The sequence below is a fragment of the Euleptes europaea genome, chromosome 4 (assembly GCF_029931775.1).
Source record: "Euleptes europaea isolate rEulEur1 chromosome 4, rEulEur1.hap1, whole genome shotgun sequence".
In the NCBI taxonomy this organism is placed as follows: domain Eukaryota; kingdom Metazoa; phylum Chordata; class Lepidosauria; order Squamata; family Sphaerodactylidae; genus Euleptes; species Euleptes europaea.
Window position 1 is genome coordinate 114,761,453 of NC_079315.1, and position 25,310 is coordinate 114,786,762.

The 25,310-nt window shown below is 49.6% G+C and overlaps 1 protein-coding gene across 2 annotated transcripts in view; it reads left to right on the top strand.

Annotated features, from left to right (window-relative positions):
- Positions 1-1,848: 1,848 nt before the first annotated feature.
- The window catches only part of ST8SIA5 (ST8 alpha-N-acetyl-neuraminide alpha-2,8-sialyltransferase 5), a 51,889-nt gene continuing 28,427 nt past the window's right edge, over positions 1,849-25,310 (top strand). Inside the window, exons 1-2 of one of the 2 annotated variants that reach the window (XM_056848856.1) lie at positions 1,849-1,979; positions 19,172-19,279. In XM_056848856.1, coding sequence (XP_056704834.1) covers positions 1,849-1,979; positions 19,172-19,279 — 239 coding nt within the window. The remainder of the gene's footprint in view (positions 1,980-19,171; positions 19,280-25,310) is intronic. The other variant, XM_056848857.1, reaches the window with a different exon arrangement.

The following is a 25,310-nucleotide window of genomic DNA, read 5'->3' on the forward strand; positions in this document are numbered from 1 at the left end:
TTGGGTGCGGTGGTACACAGGCAGGATGGTGCTGCTGCAGTTGTCTTGTTTGTGGGCTTCCTAGAGGCACCTGGTTGGCCACTGTGTGAACCGACTGCTGGACTTGATGGACCTTGGTCTGATCCAGCAGGGCCTTTCTTATGTTCTTATGTTCTTAAGTGTAGAGAAACTTGGCTTATAAAAACCAACGCTGCTGCTTCTTCCTTGCCTGCAGAGAGAGGCTCCCGCATCTGTGCAAATCTGGCTGGAGGAGGAAAGGGTCAGAGAAACAACGGGCCTTTTCTTTGGAGTAATCGTTTCTCGTTTTCTGCAGCTGCAGTGGCCCTTTCCTCCGCACCGGTCTGCAGGCACTGAGCGGGCGTTTGTCCTTGAAGAGGAGCACGACGACCTTGGCTCGCGCTTCCCTGGAAGGATGGGGGGGGGAGGTGGAATAACTTCGCTCCCCCCCCCACCGATCCACAGGCGGCGATGACTCAGCCCCCTCCCGGCCCCTCTGCTCTCCCGCTCCGGACCCTACAGCGACGCGGTCGCCGGCTCGGTCCCCCCCCCCCCCCCCCCAAGTCACGTCCTTGCAGAGCCTTTTCCGCAGGGATCGCGGCGGGAGATCTGCCGGTGACTCCCAGGAAAGCGACCTCTCGACGAGGCGGGTTGCAAAGCGCTCGGCCGGCGCTTTGGCCACATGAAGCTGCCTTGTACTGAACCAGACCCTCGGTCCATCCAAGTCAGCATTGTCTACTCAGACCGGCAGCGGCTCTCCGGCTGAGATCTTTCATCCCCTTCTCGCCTAGTTCCTGTAACTGGAGATGCCGGGGATTGAACCTGCGACCTTCTGCATGCCAAGCAGACGCTCTACCCCTGAGCCACGGCCCCTCTCCATGGTCCTTTCCCATCCCCTACTTGCCTAGTCCCTTTAACTGGAGATGCCAGGGATTGAACCTGGGACCTTCTGAGTGCCAAGCAGACGCCCTACCACCGAGCCACGGCCCCTCTCCATGGTTCTTTCCCATCCCCTACTTGCCTAGTCCCTTTAACTGGAGATGCCAGGCATTGAACCTGGGACCTTCTGAGTGCCAAGCAGAGGCTCTACCCCTGAGCCACGGCCCCTCTCCATGGTCCTTTCCCACCCCCTACTTGCCTTTTCCTTTTAACTGGAGATGCCGGGGATCGAACCTGGGACCTTCTGCCAGACGCTCTTCCACTGAGCCACGGCCCCTCCCCATGGCACTCCAGGGTCTCAGGCAGGGGTCTTTCCCATCACCTCCTTGCCTAGTCCCTCTAACTGGAGACGGTGTCGGGGGTGGGGTGGGGTGGGGGCGGCGGCTGGACTTGGCCCTTCCCGGCTGCTCCGTCGGCTCGCCGCCTTGGGGGGTCGCCTGGGAGCGGTCCCTGGGAAGGGGGGGGGCTTCTGGGTGCCTCCACCCACCACCCCCCACCCCGGGTGGAGAGGAGGCGCCGCGTTTTGCGCGCCGCGCCAAAGCGGCCCTCCGGCGCCAGGCAGGCGGGAATGAATGAATGAATGAATGAATGAATGAATGAACGGGCGGAGGGAGGGGAGGGGAGGGGAGGGACGGAGGGAGGGGCGGCGTCTGGCCATGCCCGGCCCCGCGGCCGGCAACTTTCCCAAGCGCGCCGCCGCGGCCGGACAGCGGAGCGGAGCTTTGCTGAGTGGAGCGCCCGGCCGGTGGCGCGCCATGCGGGGCCGCCGCTGCGCCCTGGCCGCCTCCGGCGCTGCAAGCCCGCCCGCCCGCCGCTGCCCCGGGCGCCAAGGCCCCGCTCCCGCCCCAGGGGGGTCCGGCCGCGTCCGGAGGCGGTGAGGGGACCCCGCGCCCGCCCGCCCCGGCCGCCGGGATGGGCTACTCCGACCCCACTTCCAGCCGGGACCTGCTGGGCAACCGAAGTTTGCTCTTCATCTTCGTCTGCGCTTTCGCGCTGGTCACTCTGCTGCAGCAGATCCTGTACGGCAGGAACTATCTCAAGAGGTGAGCCCGGGGGGCAGCGGCGCCGCCCGACCCACCGCTGGCGCGCTCGCTCGCTCTCGCCCGTCGGTCTCTCTTAGCTGTCCGTCTCTCGTGCTATCCATCATCCAATGGTCCATCTCTCTCTGTCCACCTCTCTGTGTGTCCGTCCTTCTCTGTGTGTCCTCCTCTCTCTCTCTGCCCACCTCTCTCTTTGTCCATCTCTCTCTCTGTCCATCTGTCTGTCTCTGTCCATCTCTCTGGCCACCACTCTCTCTGGCCACCTCTCTCTCTGCCCATCCCTTTCTGTCCATCTCTCTGTCTGTCCATCTCTCTCTCTCTCTCTCTCTCTCTAGCTAGCCATCATCCAATTGTCCATCCATCTCTCTCTCTCTCCGTCCATCTCTCTCTCTATCCATCATCCATCTGTCCATCTCTCTCTCTCTGTCCATCTCTCCCTCTCTAGCTATCCATCATCATCTGTCCTTCCATCTCTCTCCATCCCTCCCTCCATCCCTCCCTCCATCCCTCTCTCTCTCTCTCTCTCTCTCTCCCCCGTCCATCTCTCTCTCTATCCATCATCCATCTGTCCATCTCTCTGTGTGTGTCCATCTCTCCCTCTCTAGCTATCCATCATCATCTGCCCATCCATCCATCCATCCATCCATCTCTCTCTCTCTCTGTCTCTCTCTGTCTCTCTCTGTCTCTCTCTCCCCGTCCATCTCTCTCTCTATCCATCATCCATCTGTCCATCTCTCTCTTTGTGTCCATCTCTCCCTCTCTAGCTATCCATCATCATCCATCCATCCATCCCCCCTCCCTCCCTCCCTCCCTCCCTCTCTCCCTCTCTCTCTCTCTCCCTCTCTCCCTCTCTCTCTCTCTCTCTCTCTCTCTCATTGATTGATTGATTGATTGATAATCATAGAGAGAGGCATGCATGAAAGACAAGCTTCCTGACTTGGAAGTTAAGCCTGGCACCCAAGGAAACAGAGCTTGCGTTGGCCAAGCGTGGGATTTTTAATGTTAATTTTTAAAGATTTCTTTACGTCATTTGTAGTCCGCCTTTCTCGCTTGGACTCAAGGCGGGTTACGCCAACTGAGCCAATACAGTCGGCGGGATGGGACATTCAGTGAACTGTGCAATAGGATAATTCACAGTGGGTACCCGTGTTAGTCTGTTTGCAATAGTCAAAAAGGGCAAGAGTCCAGTAGCACCTTAAAGACTAACAAAAATATTTTCTGGTAGGGTATGAGCTTTCGTGAGCCACAGCTCTGAAGAAGTGAGCTGTGGCTCACGAAAGCTCATACCCTACCAGAAAATATTTTTGTTAGTCTTTAAGGTGCTACTGGACTCTTGTGCAATAGGAGTTAGGGTTGTAGAACCGACCAGAAGTCTAAAAAGCAGGACTGAAGCAAACATAAGTATTAACGTGACACTTCAAATGTTGCAAAAATTGCATAGTAGGATCTACTCAGGGGCCAGGAAATAAAAACTAATTTGGGAGGAGGGGGAGCAAAGGGAAGGACAGAGACCATTATTAGAGATCCAGGGAATCTGCTTAAATACACTTCAGACTTCACAAAATGCAAGTAAATAACATTTTAATCCCCTGCTTTATATGTGGAAGGGAAGGGAGTGAACTAGCTAGAGGTAGATATGGGGGGCCTTTGCTGATACTACTGGGCGAGGGATCCACACAAGATAATGAAACTCGGTTCGGGGCTAGTCCGTCATCCTGCACCATGGTTGATCTTGCTTTTCTTCCGTTGCCCTCTTTTAGGAGGCAAACTTCATCTCTTGAGTGTTACACGTCCAGCTATTTTGCAGTAATCAGGTTGCTTTGAAGGCTGGGGCGGGGGGACACACCGAATCTCAGCTTCCTAACTAGTATTTTTTTTTGGGGGGGGGGGCAAATACTGCCCTTTTGAGAGAGAGAGAGAGAGAGAGAGAGAGAGAGAGAGAGAGAGAGAGAGAGAGAGAGAGAGAGAGAGAGAGAGAGAGAGAGAGAGAGATGCACATTAAGATGTTTCTAGCAGTTAGAGTTTTTAGATCCTGTCTTGTACCAAACTGCAGTTACTTGGGAGATGTGCTATACTGATGGTGTGTGTGTGTGTGTGTGTGTGTGTGTTAAAGGATGCGTTTGTGTCTCTGTGAGACTGCAGAAATGCCTCACTTAGCTTGGCCGGAGCGTGAGGAATCCCAAAATCCACTGCTCCATTCCATGTTCGGAGATTGTCCATCACAGAGCTGCCTAATCTTCTCCCACCCCCCCACCCCGCAACTGCGGCGTAAAGCTGTCTCTGTTTATTAAACCAGGATCCGGGCTATTTCCTTGTTTTAAATTCCTCGGTTGTCCCGTGGAATATGAGAGTCAGTCTCGGAAGCAGAGACTGCCCTATTAACAAGTATTTACAAATGGGGGTGGGGGGAGAACCCTTGTTCTGCCTTCCCAAAAGAAAACCCCCTTTTTTAAAAACACTTTTCTTCAGAAATAAGCCCCACCTGCCTCTGCTGATGATATGTCTTAAGAGCACCTCTTTGGGATGAAGGCGATCGGGAGCTCGGTTGGTCTGCTAAAAAATATCCAAAACAGCAGCCACGTAATACTTTTTTTAAAATTAGGGTGGACCAAAATACCCCAAAATGGTGTGCAAGCTTTGGAGTTTTTCAGTACTCTTTTCATCAGGGTGTTGGGACAAAAATAAGGACAGTTGGAAGAGAGAGAAAGGACATTTCCCAGCACAATAAAAAGAGACCCCAAGCGCACAATCTTTTTGTTATATCTGTAACATATATACGGCCTCTCCAGAGACCTGCTAGGGTTGCTCCCACTTATTTGGGAGTAAGCCCCACTCAAATACATTGGGACTGTTCAGGGTAGACTCCGGATTGGGGTAAAATCTGACAAGCGAGTTTGCAGCAAAACAAAACAGGAATCCCACCCCCACCTCCTGCATGTGTGTTGGTCCTATTCAAATCAAAAGGACTTGCCATGAATATGTTTTCCCGTGTATTTTGTTGGAACTTGGGTATGAGGAACTTTCGCTGGATTGGGGCCAGCAACTGTAATATAACAAAAAAAATGGCCTTTATTATTTTTTTAAAAAAAGATTGGATACTGGATCTGTTATGCTCATGAGGGTTAAATAGAACCTCCATGTCCAGAGGCAGTATTCTGAGTATCCAAATGCTGGGGACAAACAGCGGGAGAGATGCTTGTGACCCCTGGTTTGCTGTTGCTGGAAGGAAAAAGCTAAGTCAGATGAATCTTGGTATTGAGAGCCATGTGGTGTAGTGGGTAGAGTACCAGAGGATCTAGGAGACCCAGGTTCAAACCCCCACTCTGCCATGGAAGTTCTCCAGGTGATCTTGGGCCAGTCATGCACTCTCAGCCTAACCTACCTCGTAGGGCTGTTGTTACAAGGATGAAATGGAAGACAGGAGAACACTGTTGTACTCCTCTTTGGGTCCCCATGGGAAAGAAAAGTGAAGTAATAATAACTATTATCCAGCAAGGCAGTTCTTGAATTGGACATGGAGGAAAATGGATTATCTCACAAACCCCGTCTATAGCTTTGGGAAAGTCACTCAGCCTCAGTTTTCTGTCTCCTCAGCCTCCTTTCCCCACCCTTTTTGTTTGCTTTTTATTTTATTTTCTCCCTCTCTCATAATACCAGAAGGCGGGGTCATTTGCTGAAGCTGGAGGGTGAGAGATTCAAAACGGATAAAAGGAAATATTCTTTACACAACTCATTGTTAAATTGTGGAACTCCCTGCCCCGGGGTGTGGTGATGGCTGCCAACTTGGAAGGCTTTAAGAGGGGAGTGGACATGTTCATGGAGGAGAGGGGTATCCATGGCTATTAGTCAAAATGAATACTAGTCATGATGCAGACCTGTTCTCCCCAGGATCAGAGGAGCATGCTGAATATATTAGGTGCTGTGGATCACAGGCAGGATGGTGCTGCTGCAGTCGTCTTGTTTGTGGGCTTCTTGGAGGCACCCGGTTGGCCACTGGGTGAACAGACTGCTGGACTTGATGGGCCTTGGTCTGATCCGGCATGGCTTTTCTTATGTTCTTATTTCCCACTTCTCTGTACCTCAAGGCATGTATGGGCATCAGACAAAATGGCAGCCTCAGTTTCTAGTTAGCCTCAAGCTGACATTCAGCCATATTCCCATGTGCTGAAGCAGTCGCATGACTTCTGAGAACCAGTGTGGTAGTTTGGGGGTTGTATTAGACTCTAGGAAACCTGGGTTCAAATCCCCAGTCAGCCACGAATCTCAGTGGGTGGCCTGGGGCCAGTCGCTGTTTCTTAGCCTCACCCACCTCACAGGGTTGTCGTGAGGACGGAGAAAGGGGGAGCAAACGTCACACCATCCTGGTCTCCTTGGAGGAAGGCTGGGATGATAGAGGAAACCATCCAGAATGGGTCGACAGATGGTGTTTTATTGTATCTGCGAGTTTTGGGTCATGCAGAGTTCTGTGTATACCAAGTGGTGTCCATGTGACCACCCTAGGTTATGGCAGCGTAGGCTAAGTACTTATGGGAAAAAGGGTTAACTTCTAAAAAAGGCAGCATTATAGAGATTAACATGGTGGTTGTAGGGGAGAGGGTGTCATAATGAGTCATTTCTGCACCCTAGGCTGGCTTCCAGTTCTACCCCTGCACCCTAGGAACCAGCCCCAGGGACTATAAAGAACAGAGGTGGATTTTTGCAGGCGTTGATGCTTTATCTCACTCATCCTACTCAGAAGTCACTATGAAAAAGCGCTTTCCAGCTGCTGCTTCCAGTGTCACACATCTCCAGTTTCCCCCCCTTCCCTCAGCAGCACTCAGAGTCTTACTGTATGAAAAGGTTCAGGCAAAGGGGCCAATGAGATGCAACATCTGTACCGTTCTGCCCGGCCTGCTGCTCTTACTAAGCCTCCGAGGAAGCTGCTCTCTGGCTTTTCATCTGCCGTCTTGAGACATGCTCAGATCTTCCGTACTGAAAAGAAATTTCGTAATTTAACGTTTGTGGAAAGACCATCACTATATTATATAGAAATCAGAAGGAGATTGAGACTGGGAAGGGCAGCCATGAAGGAGCTAGAAAAGATTCTGGAGTGTAAGGATGTGTCACCGGCCACCAAGATTAAGTTAATCCATGCCGTCATATTCCCTATTACTATGTATGGGTGTGAAAGCTGGACATTGAAGAAAGCTGATAGGAAGAAAGTAGATTTCTTTGAAATGTGGTGTTGGGGGAGAGTTTTACAGATACCGTGGACTGCCAAAAAAACAAACCAGTGGGTTGTAGATCAAATCAAGCCTGAACTGACCCTAGAAGCTAAAATGACTAAACTGAGGCTATCGTACTTTGGTCACATTGTGAGAAGACAAGAGTCACTGGAAAAGACCGTCATGCTGGGAAAAGTTGAGGGCAGCAGGGAAAGAGGAAGACCCAGCAAGAGATGGATTGACTCAATAAAGGAAGCCATGGCCCTCAATTTGCAAGATCTGAGCAAGGCTGTCAAAAATAGGACATTTTGGAAGGCATTGATTCATAGGGTCGCCTTGAGTCGGAAGCGACTTGACAGCACTCAACACAACACACACATATTATTATTTAAGCCCCTTTTTCTCCAGACTGAACAGATGCCCCTGTTGGCATATCAGGCAGATGCCTTTATTGGCCCAATGTAACAATGTAAGATATGTATTTTATTTTACTAGGAATCTTTGCTGTAAGATTCCAGTATTGCTGTCACATCTTGTACCGGTAATCTGTTTACTGATTTGATGCTATATTTTGAAATCTGTTTACTGATTGACTGAAAGAGTTTTTTTATTATTTTCTTGTACTTGTCGTAATCTTTCTTGAGTCTCAGTGAGAAAGGTGTATTATTATTATTATTATTATTCGCTATATTATTAAATAGACTGTAATTTTGCATTCAAACCAAGATATTATTTATCTACAGCAAAAGATCTGGTGGCATCTTAAAGACTGTTAGCAGTTATTGGGTTACACAATTTCACGCTCCAGATACTACTTCATCAGATGCATGCAATATTACCCTTAACGGACAGAAATAGATATCCAAGGGTGTCGTCTACCCCCAAGGTTAACCTTCCTCCTGAGGTTATCTGAAGGAGTCCTGATATAAGCATTGCAAAATAATATTTGTACCACACAGTGGTCTGGAAATGACAATAGACTTTCAAATAGGATCAGGAGACTAGATCGAAAGTGAATACTTGTAGCTCTCACCTGTTCTTCTCTGCCACAATTCCTTTTTTAAACTGTCTGTCTGACTATCTATCTTGCCATGACTTATGCTGACCCCATAGGGTTTTCAAAGCAAGAGATGTTCAAAGATGGTTTGCCATTGCCTGCCTCCCTGTCACGACCCTGGTATTCCTTGGAGGTCGCCCATCCAAATACTAACCAGGGCTGACCCTGCTTAGCTTCTGAGATCTGAAGAGATCAGGTTAGCCTGTGGCTATCCAGGTTAGAGCAATTCCTTTCTAAGCCCCCCTGAAATTATCAGGTGCCTTATCTTTGCAGTTTGGGGCACCACAATTTAAGAAGGATGTAGACAAGCTGGAACGTGTCCAGAGGAGGGCAACAAAGATGGTGAGGGGTCTGGAGACTAAGTCCTATGAGGAGAGGTTGAAGGAGCTGGGTATGTTTAGCCTGGAGAGGAGACGACTGAGTGGTGATATGATAACCGTCTTCAAGTACTTGAAGGGCTGTCATATAAAGGAGGGTGCCGAGTTGTTTTCTGTTGCCCCAGAAGGTCGGACCAGATCAACGGGTTGAAATTAGATCAAAAGAGTTTCCGTCGAAACATTAGGAAGCACTTTCTTACAGTTATAGAGCGGTTCCTCAGTGGAAGAGGTTTCCTCAGGAGGCAGTGAGCTCTCCTTCCCTGGAGGTTTTTAAGCAGAGGCTAGATGGCCATCTGTCAGCAGCGCTGATTCTATGACCTTAGGCAGATCAGGAGAGGGAGGGCATCTTGGCCATCTTCTGGGCATGGAGTAGGGGTTACTGGGGGTGTGGGGGGGTAGTTTGGAATTTCCTGCATTGTGCAGGGGGTTGGACTAGATGACCCTGGTGGTTCCTTCCAACTCTATGATTCTATGATCCTATAAAACCTAGTTTGGAGCAGGAGCTGGGTGGGGGGAGGGAAGCTGATGCTTAGAGCCTGTGACTCCAGAGCCAGATGTGGTTCAGTACGGAACGGAAAATCTCTATTTTAAAAAGAAGATGAAGTTGTTAAGGTATATTGAAGAGGTGGGTGGGAAGCTGAAAGATGTGAAAGGAATAGTAGGCAGATATTTTTACGGAACTCAAGGGCTTTTTAGAGATGCATTACGACAGAGCGGAACGGTTGCCAGGAATTCGAGCGCAAACCATGCCCAGAGTTAGGCCAGTGCATTAAAACAATCACATAGGGTGCTTCTGTGTATATTTATTACTTCTGGTGAGATCTTCTTTATACAACACATATTTAAATTGTGGAACTCCCTGCCCCAGGATGTGGTGATGGCTGCCAACTTGGGAGGCTTTAAGAGGGGAGTGGACATGTTGATGGAGAAGAGGGGTATTCATGGCTACTAGTAAAAACGGATACTAGTCATGATGCAGACCTGTTCTCTCCAGGATCAGAGGAGCATGCTTAATATCAGGTGCTGTGGAACACAGGCAGGCCGGTGCTGCTGCACTCGTCTTGTTTGTGGGCTTCCTAGAGGCCCCCGGGTGGCCACTGTTTGAACAGATTGCTGGATGATGGGCCTTGGTCTGATCCAGCATGGCCTTTCTTATGTTCTTATCTCGTGTGTGCCATGTCTTGATGAAGGACTGGCAACAACCAGGGTTGGGAGTGTGGAAACTTTATGGATTATTAACCAGAATGATGTTATTGCTTTCCTGACCCTGTAATTTCTGTTCATGCCTGAAATTTTCCTTAACACGGAGGCACTGAACACCCATAAAATTGCCTTATACTAAATCAGACCCTTGGTCCACCAAAGTCAGTATCGTCTACTCGGACTGGCAGCAACTCTCCATGATCCTCAGGCTGAGGTCTTTCACATCACTTCCTACCTTGTCTCTTTTAACTGGAGATGCTGGGACCTTCTGCATGCAAAGCAGATTCTCTACCACTGAGCCACAGCCCCTCCCAATCAGAATTGTCTACTAAGACTGGCAGCGGCTCCCCAGGGTCTCAGGCCAAGGTCTTTCACATTACCTACTGCTTGGTCCTTTTAAATGGAGATGCCGGGGGTTGAACCCAGGACCTAATGCGTGCAAAGCAGATTCTCTACCACTGAGCCACAGCCCCTCCCCCTAGTAGGCTGTAGCTCAGTAGCAGAGCACAGATGTTGGGCAGGCAAGACCCTAGTGAAAGGATCAGGTTCCTGGGCAGCAATAAAAAATTACCTGGCATTCTGGGGAGTCACTACCGGTCAAAGCAGTCTTGGCTCTTTTTGCAGGTAATTTAAAGCTCAGTGGTGTGAACCTTTGGCACCAGCTGAAGGGCGCGAGCTCAAGGGCTTGCGGCCCTTAGCTGTTCGCCCATGGCATGCTGCCTGTGCTCTTGTGTGAGCCGCGCTTCTGGAATCAGCCCCAGCCTGGGATGTCCTCGTGATTCTTTCCCTGCATTAAGTTTGTATTGGGGAAAATGCTGGGTTGTATGTTTTTATTTACATGTGTATTCTTTTGCTTTGGGAAATGGCTTTGAGCTCCTAATGCTGCAAACCAGTGGGGTGTAGTGGATAGACTGGCGGCCTAGGATCCTGGAGGGCCCGGGTTTGAATCCTCTCTTGGAAGCTTGCTGGGTGACTTGGGCCTGTCACAAACTCTCCTCCTGGCCTACTTCGCAGGGTTGTTGTGAGAAAATGGAAGCGGGGGAGAACAATGTTCTAAAAGCCGCTTGGACTCCCAACTGTGGGGAGGAAAGTGGGATATAAATGCATGCATACATGCATGCATGCAAGCAAAAAAAAAGTGAGATAAAAATATTTAAATCAATAAATATTAGGTTGGTTGGACCCATAGCCAGATCTGGTACCAGGGAGCATCATGTTTGGGGAGGGGCTGTGGCTCAGCAGTAGAGCATCTGCTTGGCATGCAGAAGGTCCCAGGTTCAATCCCTGGCATCTCCAGTTAAAGTGAGTAGGCAAGTAGGTGATGTGAAAGACCCCTGCCTGGGACCCCGGAAAGCCGCTTCCGGTCTGGGTAGGCAATTCTGACTTTGATGGACCAAGGGTCTGATTCAGTGTAAGGCAGCTTCATGTGTTCATATTCTGTGTTGGAAATATGATGTTGTGGCGGAGCATCTGATTTGCATGCAGATCTATCCATTTCCTTTGGCATCATTGTCCAGATCTTCGGTAGCATAGACCCATAGAATCATAGAGTTGGAAGGGACCCCCAGGGTCATCTAGTCCAACTCCCTGCACAATGCAGGCAATTCACAACTACCTCCCCCACACACACCCAGTGACCCCTACTCCATGCCCAGAAGATGGCCAAGATGCCCTCCCTCTCATCATCTGCCTAAGGTCATAGAGAGATTCAAAACAGATAAAAGGAAGTATTTTTTCACACAACACATAGTTAAATTGTAGAACTCCCTGCCCCAGGATGTGGTGATGGCTGCCAGCTTGGAGGGCTTTAAGAGGGCAGTGGACATATTCATGGAGGAGAGGGGTATTCATGGCTATTAGTTAGAATAGATACTAGTCATGCTGCATACCTATTCTCTCTAGTATCAGAGGAGCATGCCTATTATTTTGGGTGCGGTGGAACACAGGCAGGATGGTGCTGCTGCAATTGTCTTGTTTGTGGGCTTCCTAGAGGCACCTGGTTGGCCACGGTGTGAACAGACTGCTGGACTTGATGGGCCTTGGTCTGATCCAGCATGGCCTTTCTTATGTTCTTATGTAATCAGCATTGCTGACAGATGGCCATCTAGCTCTTCTTAAAAATCTCCCAGGAAGGAGAGCTCACCACCTCCCGAGGAAGCCTGTTCCACTGAGGAACTGCTCTAACTGTTAGAAAATTCTTCTTAATGACTAGATGAAAACTCTTTTGATTTAATTTCATCCCGCTGGTTCTGGTTCGACCTTCTGGAGCAACAGAAAACAACTCGGCACCATCCTCTATATGTCAGCCCTTCAAGAACTTGAAGATGGTTATCATATCCACTCTCAGTCTTCTCTTCTTCAGGCTAAACATACCCAGCTCCTTCAACCTTTCCTCATAGGACTCGGTCTCCAGACCCTTCGCCATCTTTGTTGCTCTCTTCTGGACACGTTCTAGAGGTGTTGGCCTTCCTCAATCTTAGCTGCAAATGCCTTGGAGAGCAGCTGCCAGTCAGAGTAGACAATTCCTGGCTTGGCTTGGCTTAGCTTAGCATAAGAGCACTGGGAGTTTTTATTGCCAGCGAGTTCGAAGCGTGTCCACCACATGCAAAAAAAATGGTACACTGCTTCGTGTACAGTTTGTTGCGTGGAAACGTTCTTCCCGTTGCCGTACGTGAGACATCTCTCTCGTTGGAAGCGATCCTCTGCGAATCCCTTAGAGCCTTTTCAAGCCTCTGTAGCTCGTCTTTGCCGTCAGGAAGGTGCTTGTTATTTTAAATTACAGCCAGGATTGCTGGGGAGCTGATGAAGGCCCTTGCTGTTACCTGTGGTCGCAGCCGTTCCTAAAACTGTCATCACCGAAACAGGAACCATCCAGAAAATGGGAGTGCTTTGAGTCCTTATATGCCTCCTATCTAATAGTTTTAAAGCATCGCTGATTTCTGCATTGAAACCGAAACGAAGGCCGTTGATGCCTGAATGGGGCCCTTTCTGGCGTCCAGGACGACAGCAATCTGCAGCGGCTGACGGTCCTTGTTCAAGGCGATGGTCACGTCGGCATGCTTAATTGCTTCTCTCTAAATAGCTGTAATTTCGGCTAGTATAAAACCAAGTGTCTCTGGAGGCAGCTAATTGGAACTCGGCGTAAATTCCCAGAGATTTGGGGGCGGTGTCTGTGGAAGGGGGAATTCGGGGAGGGATTTCACCTAGAAGAAGAAGAAGAAGAGTTGGTTTTTATATGCCGACTTTCTCTCCCATTTAAGGAAGAATCAAACCAGCTTACAGTCACCTTCCCTTCCCCACAACAGACACCCTGTGAGGTAGGTGGGGCTGAGAGAGCTGTGACTAGCCCAAGGTCACCCAGCTGGCTTCATGTGGAGGAGTGGGGAAACCAACCCGGTTCACCAGATCAGCCTCTGCCACTCATGTGGAGGAGTGGGGAATCCAACCCTGCTCTCCAGATCAGAGTCCACCGCTCCAAACCACCGCTCTTAACCACTGCAGCACGCTGGTGTAGGCCAAGGGTATCAAACATGCGGCCCGCGGGTTGGATCCAGCCCCTTAAGAGCTTTTATCTGACTCGCAAGCTAGCCAAGGCAGCCACTCCCCCACTTTCGACCTGGGTTAGTGGGCCGTTGGCCGGCCCCACCAAGTAGCATTTGTGTCATATCTGGCCCTCATAACAAATGAGTTCGACACCCCTGACCTAGACTCCATGGTATACCATGGACTTTGTCATACCAGGAGAACTCCAGGTGTCACCTGGAGGTTGACAACACTACTCAGGGGTGCTGGTGGCTTTATTATTCTTTCATATGGGATCCCTTCTTTCAAGGGCATACATGGTATACAACACTCAAGCGAGGTAGGCCCAAGTCCACCTAATAGGGTTGCCGACCTCCAGGTGGGGATCTCCTGGAATTACAACTGATCTCCAGACTACAAAAATTTCTTATTGATTTAAGAAGAAGAAGAGTTGGTTTTTATATGCCGACTTTCTCTCCCATTTAAGGAAGAATCAAACCAGCTTACAATCACCTTCCCTTCCCCACAACAGACACCCTGTGAGGTAGGTGGGGCTGAGAGAGTGTGACTAGCCCAAGGGCACCCAGATGGCTTCATGTGGAGGAGTGGGGAAACCAACCCGGTTCACCAGATTAGCCTCTGCCACTCATGTGGAGGAGTGGGGAATCCAACCCTGCTCTCCAGATCAGAGTCCACGGCTCCAAACCATCGCTCTCAACCACTGCAGCACGCTGGTGTAGGCAAGGGTATCAAACATGCGGCCCGCAGGTTGGATCCAGCCCCTTAAGAGCTTTTATCTGACTCGCAAGCTAGCCAAGGCAGCCACTCCCCCACTTTTGACCTGGGTTAGTGGGGCGTGGGCCGGCCCCACCAAGTAGCATTTGTGTCATATCTGGCCCTCATAACAAATGAGTTCGACACCCCTGACCTAGACTCCATGGTATACCATGGACTTTGTCATACCAGGAGAACTCCAGGTGTCACCTGGAGGTTGACAACACTACTCAGGGGCGCTGGTGGCTTTATTATTCTTTCATATGGGACCCCTTCTTTCAAAGGCATACATGGTATACAACACTCAAGCGAGGTAGGCCCAAGTCCACCTAGTAGGGTTGCCGACCTCCAGCTGGGGACTGAGGATCTCCTGGAATTACAACTGATCTCGAGACTACAAAAATTTCTTATTGATTTAAGAAGAAGAAGAGTTGGTTTTTATATGCCGACTTTCTCTACTACTTAAGCAAGAATCAAACCGGCTTACAATCACCTTCCCTTCCCCTCCCCACAACAGACACCCTGTGAGGTAGGTGGGGCTGAGAGAGTTCTGACAGAGCTGTGACTAGCCCGAGGTCACCCAGCAGGTTTCATGTGGAAGAGTGGGGAAACAAACCCAGTTCACCAGATTAGCATCCGCCCGCTCATGTGGAGGCGTGGGGAATCGTACCCGGTCCTCCAGATCAGAGTCCAACGCTCCAAACCACCGCTCTCAACCACCACATCACGCTGGCACCATGTTGTATATTTATTCAACTTATCCTGGAGAAAACAGTTGCTTTGAAAGGCGGACTGCATGGCATTATACCCTACCGAGGTCTCTCGCCTCCCTAAACCCCACCTTCCTAGGCTCCACACTCAAATCTTCCAAGTATTTCTGAACCCAGAGTTGTCTGAGCAGGCAGTCCTGACCTTGATGGACTGACGCTCTGATTCTGTATAAGGCAGCTCCTTGTGAGTTCATGTGTACTTTGTGGGCAAAAAGACGGCATCGATACATCTGCTCTGCCCATGACTTAAGCTTTGCAGCTGTATTTTGTGCTGGGGGAACTGATTTTCAGTCCAGAAATTAAGATCTTGAGTCGGTTCCCTGCATCGGCTGCCCATATTCACGTATAGCTTTTTTCGGTTCTTTCACTCGTTTCTGCTGCTGGCTGTATTACATAATGCTCTTTCGAGTGTGGGTCTTTTTTTTTTAAAGGTGGTGATGGGGGACGGTGTGTGTGTGTGTGGGGGGGGAGAAGGGATTGCAAGCCCTTGAACTGTGATTTAAAACTGCTGAAATTTGCAAGCACTCACCGTCAACGTTGGATCACTCCCTATAAGCTAGTCTTTTTGGCCGTGAAAAATATCCCAGCGCCAGAAATCCCGCTACGTATATCAGCATCTCAGCTAAACGGCAGGCCTTGTTAACAGCAGGAACATTTCCTTCTGACTCATCAGGGTTTGTTTGGTTTTGAGGAGGTTGTTTATTGGGGGGGGGAATTAAAAAAAATTAATCGATAATGCTCTCAAGGGTGTTTTTGCCTTAGCAACCCCCTGTGCCCCCCCGGCTGCGTTCATTCCTTTTAGTTTTATATCTGCACTTGACTTTCCCCCATTTTCAAGAAACCCCATTTGTTTAAAAGCAATTAATAAAACCACACCGGAAACAAGTCCCTCAAAACTAGGGGTGCCAACCTCCAGGTAGGACCTGGGGAAACAGAGGGCCGCGGCTTCTTTGACGGAGTCAATCCATCTCATGCTGCGTTGTCTTCTTTTCCTGCTGCCTTCAGCTTTTCCTAGCATTATTGTCTTTTCCAGTGACTAGGGATGCCAACCTCCAGGTGGGGCCTGGGGATCCCCCGGAATTACAGCACATCTCCAGACTATAGAGATCAGCTCCCCTGGAGAAAATGGATGCTTTGGACTCTATGGCATCATACCCCACAGAGGTCTCTGGCCTCCCCAGACTCCACCCCCAAATTTCCTGCAGTTTCCCAGCCTGGATCTGGCAACCCTGCCCCCCATTCCCTACCAATGGCCAGGGGAGACTTAGCACCCCTACAACTAGCTTAAGAACAAAAATAACATACAGTGAGAAAATAGATAAACCTTTACTTCAAAACCCCAAACCCCAAACCTTTACTTCAAAACCCATAAGCCTGGCTTATAGAAGAAGAATAGTCAAACTGGCTTATAATCACCTTCCCTTCCCCACAACAGACACCCTGTGAGGTAGGTGGGGCTGAGAGAGCTCTAAGAGAGCTGTGACTGGCCCAAGGTCACCCAGTTGGCTTCGTGTGTAGGAGTGGGGAAACAAATCCAGTTCACCAGATTAGCCTCCGCCGCTCATGTGGACGAGTGGGGAATCAAACCCGGTTCTCCAGATCAGAGTCCACCGCTCCAAACCACCGCTCTTAACCACTACACTTCCACACAACAGGAAGTGATTCCTAGCTTGAGAGCCAGCCTGGAGTAGTGGTTAAGAGTGGCGGACTCTAATTTGGAGAACCGGGTTTGATTCCCCACTGCTCCACACGAAGCTTGCTGGGCGACCTCGGGCCAGTCACGGCGCTCTCTCTGAACTCTCTCAGCCCCACCTACCTCACCAGGCGCCTGTTGTGGGGAGATGAAGGGAATGTGATTGTAAGCCAGTTCGAGACGCCTTAAAGGCAGAGAAAAAGCAGGGTATAAAAACCAACTCTTCGTCTTCGTGCTTCCCCTTTGTACTGGCACCATCGCCCGGGCCCTAAAGCACCGACGGGATAAAAAAGCAAATTGCCATTCGCTATTGAACACCAGCTTGAGTACCCAGCTTGCTGAGGGTAAAGGGAAGATGACTGGGGAAGGCACTGGCAAACCACCCCGTAAACAAAGTCTGTCTAGTAAACGTCGGGATGTGACGTCACCCCATGGGTCAGGAATGACCCGGTGCTTGCCCAGGGGACCTTGACCTTTACCTTTATTGAACACCAGCCCATGCTCCACACGTGACCGCTCTTATGAAAAGCATAGTTCGACGTGCGCTAACGCTCCCCTTGAGTGAAATCCTCTTACCACCACCTTGACCCAATTCAGGTATCTGGTAATCAAATGCAGATACATCTAGATCTGGGGTCGGTTTGATAGTGGATGAAAGCAATCTTGAAAGAGGAGAAATAGAGGCGGCGAAGGGTAATTCCATTCGGCAATCGCCCTTGACCTGACTCTCTCCTGAGTGTCCTCTGAGCTGTAGGCGGGCAGTCAAGGCAACAGGAGACCACCCCGCTCCCCCTTTTATGGGGCCGGGCTCTAAGGGAAGACCGGACACACTAATTTGGGGAGACACGGATGTGCGTGAAAGGATATGTCTTATGAGGAGAGGCTTCACATGCTTGCTGTTGAGGCGGCAGAGAGTGAGAGGATTCCCTGGAGTCTCACAGATGTCTGAGAGAGTTCAAATAAGGATGTGGAAAGTTCAAATAAGGATGTGGAAAGGAACCCGATGTCTTATATATTATGTGAAGCTGGAGGGTGAGAGATTCAAAACAGATAAAAGGAAGTGTTTCTTCACAGAACGCAGAGTTAAACTGTAGAACTCCCTGCCCCAGGATGTGGTGATGGCTGCCAACTTGGAAGGCTTTAAGAGGGGAGTGGACATGTTAATGGAGGAAAGGGATATTCATGGCTACTAGTTAAAATGGATACTAGTCATGATGCATCCCTATTCTCTCCATGATCAAAGGAGCATGCCTATTAATTTGGGTGCTGTGGGACACAGGCAGGATGGTGCTGCTGCAGTTGTCTTGTTTAGGGGCTTCCTGGAGGCACCGGGTTGGCCGCTGTGTGAACAGACTTCTGGACTTGATGGGCCTTGGTCTGATGCTGAATGACCTTCCTATATTGTTATAACATGGAAGGCTCTAAGAGGGGAGCGGACATGTTCATGGAAGATAGGGCTATCCATGGCTACTAGTCAAAATGGATACTGGTCATGATGCATACCTATTATCTCCAAAATCAGAGGAGCATGCCTATTATGTTAGGTGCTGTGGAACACAGGCAGGACAATGCTGCCGCAGTCAACTTGCTTGTGGGCTTTCTAGAGGCACTTGGTTGGCCACCGTGTGAACAGACTGCTGGACTTGATGGACCTTGATCTGATCCAGCAGGGCTTTTCTTATGTTCTTTTACTGAGTCAGACACATGAAGCTGTTTACCAATATGAATAGATAACGTCAATATAGTGCTTTACAGTGCTGTCCTAAGCAGAGTTACCCTCTTCTATGGCTACTGAAGTCAGAAGGCTTAACAGGGTATAACTCTGCTTAGGATAGTTTCAGAGGGTACATAAGAACCTAAGAAAAGCCATGCTGGATCAGACCAAGACCCATCAAGTCCAAAAGTATATATCACCAATCCAAACCCTTCGAGGTAAGCTAAAAATAAGGGGGGAGCAGATTTTGTAGAGTAGTTTACTGTACTGAAAAATAATTTTCCAGTGGGGAAAAACTACTATCGTCTTGACCTTTAACAATAAGGCAGATAGACCTTGAGGTTTTTGTTCCTGCCACCTTTTGGAAAAATGTATTGTTTGTGCTGTGTGACAGATGGCCGAAGCAGCTTGAAGTGACATGACGATACCAGCCAGCTTGATAGACTTGGTGAGAGGCAGCGTGGTGTAGTGGTTAAGAGCAGCGGACTCTAATCTGGAGAACCGGGTTTGATTCCCCGCTCTTCCACATGAGTGGCGGACTCTGAACCAGGTTTGATTCCCCTCTCCTCCACATGAGTGGCGGACTCTAATCTGGAGAACCGGGTTCGATCCCCCACTCCTCCACATGAGCAGCGGACTCTAACCTGGTGAACTGGGTTGGTTTCCCCACCCCTCCACACGAAGCCTGCTGGGCGGCCTTGGGCCAGTCACAGTTCTCTCCGAACTCTCTCAGCCCCCCATACCTCACAAGGTGCCTGCTGTGGTGAGGGGAAGGGATCGGGATCGTAAGCCGCTTTGAGACTCCTTCCAGTAGAGAAAAGCAGGGTGTGAGAACCTACTCTTCTTCTTCTCTTCTACCAATTGCCTCGTTCTCTTGCTAGTGGGCTGCAGTTCAGCTGGCAGAGTGGAGTGGAAATGGCCAACTGGACCGGCAGCCTCAATTTCACGGATGGCGGAGCTGTGAAGCGCGGCACTGACCCAGGCACCAGGTACTGAGACCCGGGGCTTGACGGCGGAGGGAGGCCGTGGTCACCAGGCTGGGCGTGATCTGGGAAGAGGGCCGTGGCAGACCAGGGGCCTGCATTCGTTCTCTAGATAAAAGCTTCGTAAGTACGGCAGTGCTGGGAAGAGCCGGTGCCCAACATTCAGGAAAGCTGCTGCCAGTCAGAGCAGGCAATCCTGACCTAGATGGACCAATGGCCTGTCCCAGTGTAATTATCATGGTTTTATTTCTATCCTGCTTTTCTCCCTGATTGGCGACCCAAAGCGGCTTTTCAGATTGTTCCCCTCTCCTCTGCTTAACCCTAACAACAACCTTGTGAGGTCAGTTAGGCTGAGAAACTGTGACGGGCCCAGGGTCACCTGACAGGCTTCCACGGTTGAGTGAGGGATTTGAACCCGGTCATCCCATGTCTTAGTCCAATGCTGGGAGGGGCTGCGGCTCAGTGATAGAGCTTCTGCTTTGCAAGCAGAAGGTCCCAGGTTCAATCCCCGGCATCTCCAGTTAAAGGTACGAGGCAAGTGGATGATGTGAAAGACCTCAGCCTAAGACCCTGGAGACCCGTTGCCGGTCTGAGTAGACAATACTGACTTTGATGGACCAAGAGTCTGATTCAGTAGAAGGCAGCTTCATGTGTTCAACGCTAAACACTACGCCATACCAGCCAGGATCAGATTCATGTGGTGGCCTGGTACCATATACGTATATTATGTTTACTGGGTACATCTTTTAATTGTGTGTGTGTAAAAGGCCTTCAAGTCGCAGCCTACTTATGGCAACCCCTTTTGGGGTTTTCATGGCAAGAGACTAACAGAGGTGGTTTGCCAGTGCCTTCCTCTGCACAGCAACCCTGGTATTCCTTGGTGGTCTCCCACCCAAATACTAACCAGGGCTGACCCTGCATAGCTTCTGAGATCTGACGAGAGCAGGCTAGCCTGGGCCATCCAGGTCAGGGCACAGATAAATTGTATCAGATAAATATTTAATTTGTTTTAATGTAGCTAGAGAAGGTTCTTAAGGGTAAGAATGTGTTGCTGTCGACCAAGTTCAAGATAATTCATGCCATAGTATTCCCCATTACTAAACATGGGTGTGAAAGTTGGACAATGAAAAAAGCTGGCAGGAAAAAGGTTGATTTGTTTGAAATGTGGTGTTGGGGGAGAGTTTTACGGATACCGCGGACAGCCAAAAAGACAAATCAGTGGATTCTACATCAAATCAAGCCTGAACTCTCCCTAGAAGCTCAAATGACTAAACTTTGGTCACATTATGAGAAGACAAGCGTCACTGGAAAAGACAATAATGCTAGGAAAAGTGGAAGGCTGCGGAAAAAAAGGATTAGACAGATTCATGGAGGAGAGGTCTACCAGTGGTAAAGGGAACCTCCGCATTCAGAGGCAGTCAACCTCTGAATCCCAATGCCAGGAGGCAACATCAGGGGAAGGCTTTGGCCTCTGTGCCCTATTGTTGGCCCTCCGGAGGAACTGGTTGGCCACTGTGTGAGACAAGATGGTAGACTAGATGGACCAATGACCTGATCCAGCAGGGCTCTTCTTATAATCTTAAACCAAGCTATGTTACAACCAAAATAGTTAATAGTATTTTCTCAGGCTATTTAAAACACTTTCCCATACATCCCTACCAGCCTTACCACAGCCCTGTAAGGTAGGCCTGTAGTATCATTTCCTTGGTTGTGTTCGCCTGAGTTGAATCCGGGCCTCCCCGATTCTCCTCTGGCACTGTAACCGCTGCGCCATGCAAGAAGCAGGCTGCCCCCTCCGGAGAACTCTGCAGTCTGAATTTTCTGCAGCCTTCACCTTATCCCGTATATCATCACTACGAAAAAGGGCTACAGCCCAAGTGTTATGCCTTCATCTACCGGATCCTGGGAACTATAGTTTTAGCAAGGGTGCTGAGAATACTTTTAGACATCCCTAGCGACTGCTCCCTTTGCCAAACTACAGTTCCCAGGTTTCTTCGTGGAGAGGAAATGAGTTCCTGAGAACTCTGCAGTGTGCATTTTGGGTTACATGGCAGGGTTGAATCCCGATACCGGGTCTTTTCCAGTGGCCAATACTTGAACGGCTGCTTGATATTTTTGCTCAGGAGTGGGGAACCTTTTTTCCGCCAAGGGCCATTTGGATATTTATGACATCATTTGCAGGCCATACAAAATTATCAACTTAAAAATTAATCGACCAAGCCCCAAGCAGGCAGCTGCCCCAGATGACCCCCCCCCGGTGCGGGCAAGCAGGCAGGCATCCAACCGGTGGCACACTCACCCACCTGGTGGCACAGGATGGTCTGTTGCACCAGCCAGGCATAGCTGTCCAGCCACATGCCGGAGTTGCTCCTGCTCTGCATGGTTGGGGCCGGATTCTACAGCCAGCTCCTGCTACCTCCCCCTGCAGGGATGAAATGAAGACACACTGGCTAAGAACGCACCCACACACACACACACACACACACACCCACACACACACACACCCCGCATTCTGGCTCTGTCCCCTTTAATCCCTCCATTGTCACCACTTCCGCCCCCAGCCCTCTTGTACAGAGATAATACATTTCTCCACGGCCCGGGTGGGAAAGGGTTAACACAGTTTCTTGGGCAGTCCTAGCAGCTCCATAGCTAAGGACTCTTCTGCAAGGGGGAAAAGAAGGTTCCTTTTCTCGGCAAAACAAACTCACATCCGCCTTGAATAGAGGCTATTTCTGTCCGCGGGAGGGGGCGGATCGCCGATCTTAGATCCTTCTGAGCTAGAGATCTGCCAGGATCCGCGAAGGGCCAGACCAAATGATTTCGCGGGCCTTAAACGCCCCCCCACGTTCCCCACCCCTGTTTTAGCTGCTTGGTGCCTCCGTGGTTTTTCCAGCTCACACTCCACACGCTCTTCCTAATCTTCTTTTGTCCTTGCCGATTCCCTTTCATCTTGGAATCCCTTGATCTCCCTCATTTTAGAAAATCTGCTGTCTTCCAAGGGGGCAAAAACACGCCTTTGCCGGGGAGGGAGCTGGCTTCTCATCTCTCGCCTCCCCTTGATTTCTGCCCGACTTCTGATCTTGCCAGGATTTGCGAGTTGCACGCTGGCAGAGCTAACGAAAAGGCTGCTCCATGCGGCATGAAACCTTCTGACAGCCACGCAGCGGTGGGGGACTGTCGCTGATGCAAGTGGTAGGAAAATTAGGCTGGCCAGGAGCAGGCGTTTCCGGATTGAGCCCCATCATTTGTTGGCCGCAAAGTACCAAAAATCGTTCACGTTTGCTGTTCATTTGAGCTGCAGAATAGCCGAAGAAGAGTTGGTTTTTCTACCCCGATTTTCTCTACCTTTTAAGGAGAATCAAACCAGCTTCCAAACTCCTTCCCTTCCTCTCCCCACAACAGACACCTTGTGAGATAGAAAAAGAAGAGTTGGTTTTTATATGCCGACTTTCTCTACCACTTAAAGAAGAATCAAACTGGCTTTCAGTCACCTTCCCCTCCCCTCCCCACAACAGGTAGGTGGGGCTGAGAGAGCTCTAAGAGAGCTGTGACTAGCCCAAGGTCACCCAGCTGGAATCATGTGTAGGAGTGGGGAAATCAACCCGGTTCACCAGATTAGCGTCTGCTGCTCATGTGGAGAAGCGGGGAATCAAACCTGGTTCTCCAGATCAGAGTCCACCGTTCCAAACCACCGTTCCTAACCACTACAGTTACCTGGCTGAGAAAGTTAGGAGAGAACTGTGACTAGCCCAAGGTCACCCAGCAGACTTCATGTGGCGGAGCGAGGAATCGAACCTGGTTCTCCAGATTAGAATCCGCTGCTCATGTGGCGGAGCGGGGAATCAAACCTGGTTCTCCAGATTAGAGTCTGCTGCTCTTAACCACTGCACCACGCAGGCAAGCTTGGAGGAATCCTGGCAGGCCATTTGGTTTCGGTGCATGGCAGGTTAGGGTTTGTTTATTGATTATGATCAGACCACTCTGTCTCCAAGAACTTGTTGGAGGTGGCTTCCAAATATGTATTTTTTTAAAAAATCACAGAACACCATAAAATCAGAGAAGCATAAAATAGCATCAAAAACTGAGCTGGTTAAAAAGCAGCTGTAAAAATTCAGAGCAGGCGAGAAAAGGTGGCGTGAAATGACAGACCCCCTCTTTCCCCAAAACCAGCAAATGCCAAAATGGAACAGATTGGGCACCAGGTAGAGGGTTAGGGGCAGGAGGTGGGCTACAAAAAATGGCTGTTGCAGCTTGCCTTCGGTCACATAGGTCGTTTATGCTCGGTAATTAGCAGCGCGTTCCAGGCCAAAGTGCCCCACATATTTTTTTATTCACGCTGAACCATCATTCCAGATGTCACGGCGAAGCCAGCACATACCTGCTTCACATTTCTTAAGAGCCCCTTTAACATGACCTTTTTTCTTTGCTCCACCCCCGCCTCAAAGCATCCACTCAAGGAAACATGAAGAAACACAGCCACAGCTTAGCTATGCAAAGGACGATTGCTAATGGCTATGCAAACGAAGGAGCAGGCGAGTAGGAGGGGTGGAATTTGTTTGACTTTCTCCTCTTGCATCGGGACCGTGAATAGGCATTTTTAAGGTCAGATTTAAAAAATCAGCTCTGAGCGAGGAGCAGAATCGACCCTGCACAAATGGCCACAGTGAAGATCATTGTAGCAGCTGCTGCCAAAGCAGCGTTTGTAAAAATCTGCCTATCAAATCTCCAATGGCCAATTATAAGCCTGGCTTGGCAGAGGCCCCTCCTGGCCCCGCCCACCTGCTAAAAACACTTGACGAGCGGCAGGGAAGGTGGCGCGCACCATGGCGCCCACAGGTACCATGTTAGGGATCCCTGATCTAGGTCCTTTGTCTCCAGTTCAGACATTCTCAAAATCACAAATATGTTCGGTGGCCTTAAGAAAAACCACAGCCTTGCCTTCTGTAGCATGGACCCCATCTGGCCATAACACGGGCTTGAAATGCTCCAAGGCCTTCAGAAAAACACTCTTCAAATCATAAATATTATTAAGGGCAGCAGGTGCCTGGCAGGCGAATGCAGGGGACGGTTTATCCGTCGTATGGAGCCCCTGCCAGGTGACTGGTAAATTCCCAATATCAGTCACGGGAGAGCTCCCATCTGGTTGTCGGCTCAGCAGGCAACCCGATTCCCTGTTTATTCACCCTTCCCAGCGTCTTCCTGTTCGCCAGTTTCTCCACTGGTTGTGTGATGCCTGTGGATGGCACCACGACAAGATCCTTTCAACCTTTCCTCGTTTGGCGAGGAAACGGAAGCAACCGCTCATCCCGGACTCAGAAGAATGGAAGGATAAACTAATAGAATACTATGGCAAAAATGACTAACATGATAAACACAATTAACCATTTAACGTTTGAACAGCATAATGAGAAATGGAAACCTTTTTAATGATTACCTTGGGGTTCATTAACAATAAATAGACAGTGGAAAACTAAATAATAACTAGTGGTATCACAATGTAATTTTAGTTTTAACTATTCGGATGGGTATTCAACCATACATAGATAGCAATTAGTTCTCAAATATATTATCTGAGAAAGCTGCCCAAGCAATGAAATGTAATGTCATCAGCTGGAGTCGCATTAGAACTTCTATCTTTAGCTTCTTAACTATAAGTAGATGATTATATTTCCCCCTTTTTCCTTTTGTATCCCTCTATATTTTATACAATAACAAATTAATTTTTAAAAAAAGATCCTTTCAACCTTCCGTAGTCATCTTGTGAAAAGTCTTTCCCCTTCTCGGCCTACAAAAACTAGCATGAGCCGGAAGAGCTGCGAGTTTGCCCCTGCCTATTTCAGGACTGAACTCAGGAATGTAAGAAGCTCGGACTGTTGATCCGTCCAGTGTTACCTAATCTGGCCGGCAGCTGTCTGTGTAGATCTCCTGCCCGGAGACCCCTTTGAACTGGAGGGCCTGGAGGTAGAACCTGTGATGCTTCACAAGCCAAATGCTGGCTTTGCCACTGAGCCACAGCCTGTTGCTGGGATGCTGCGCT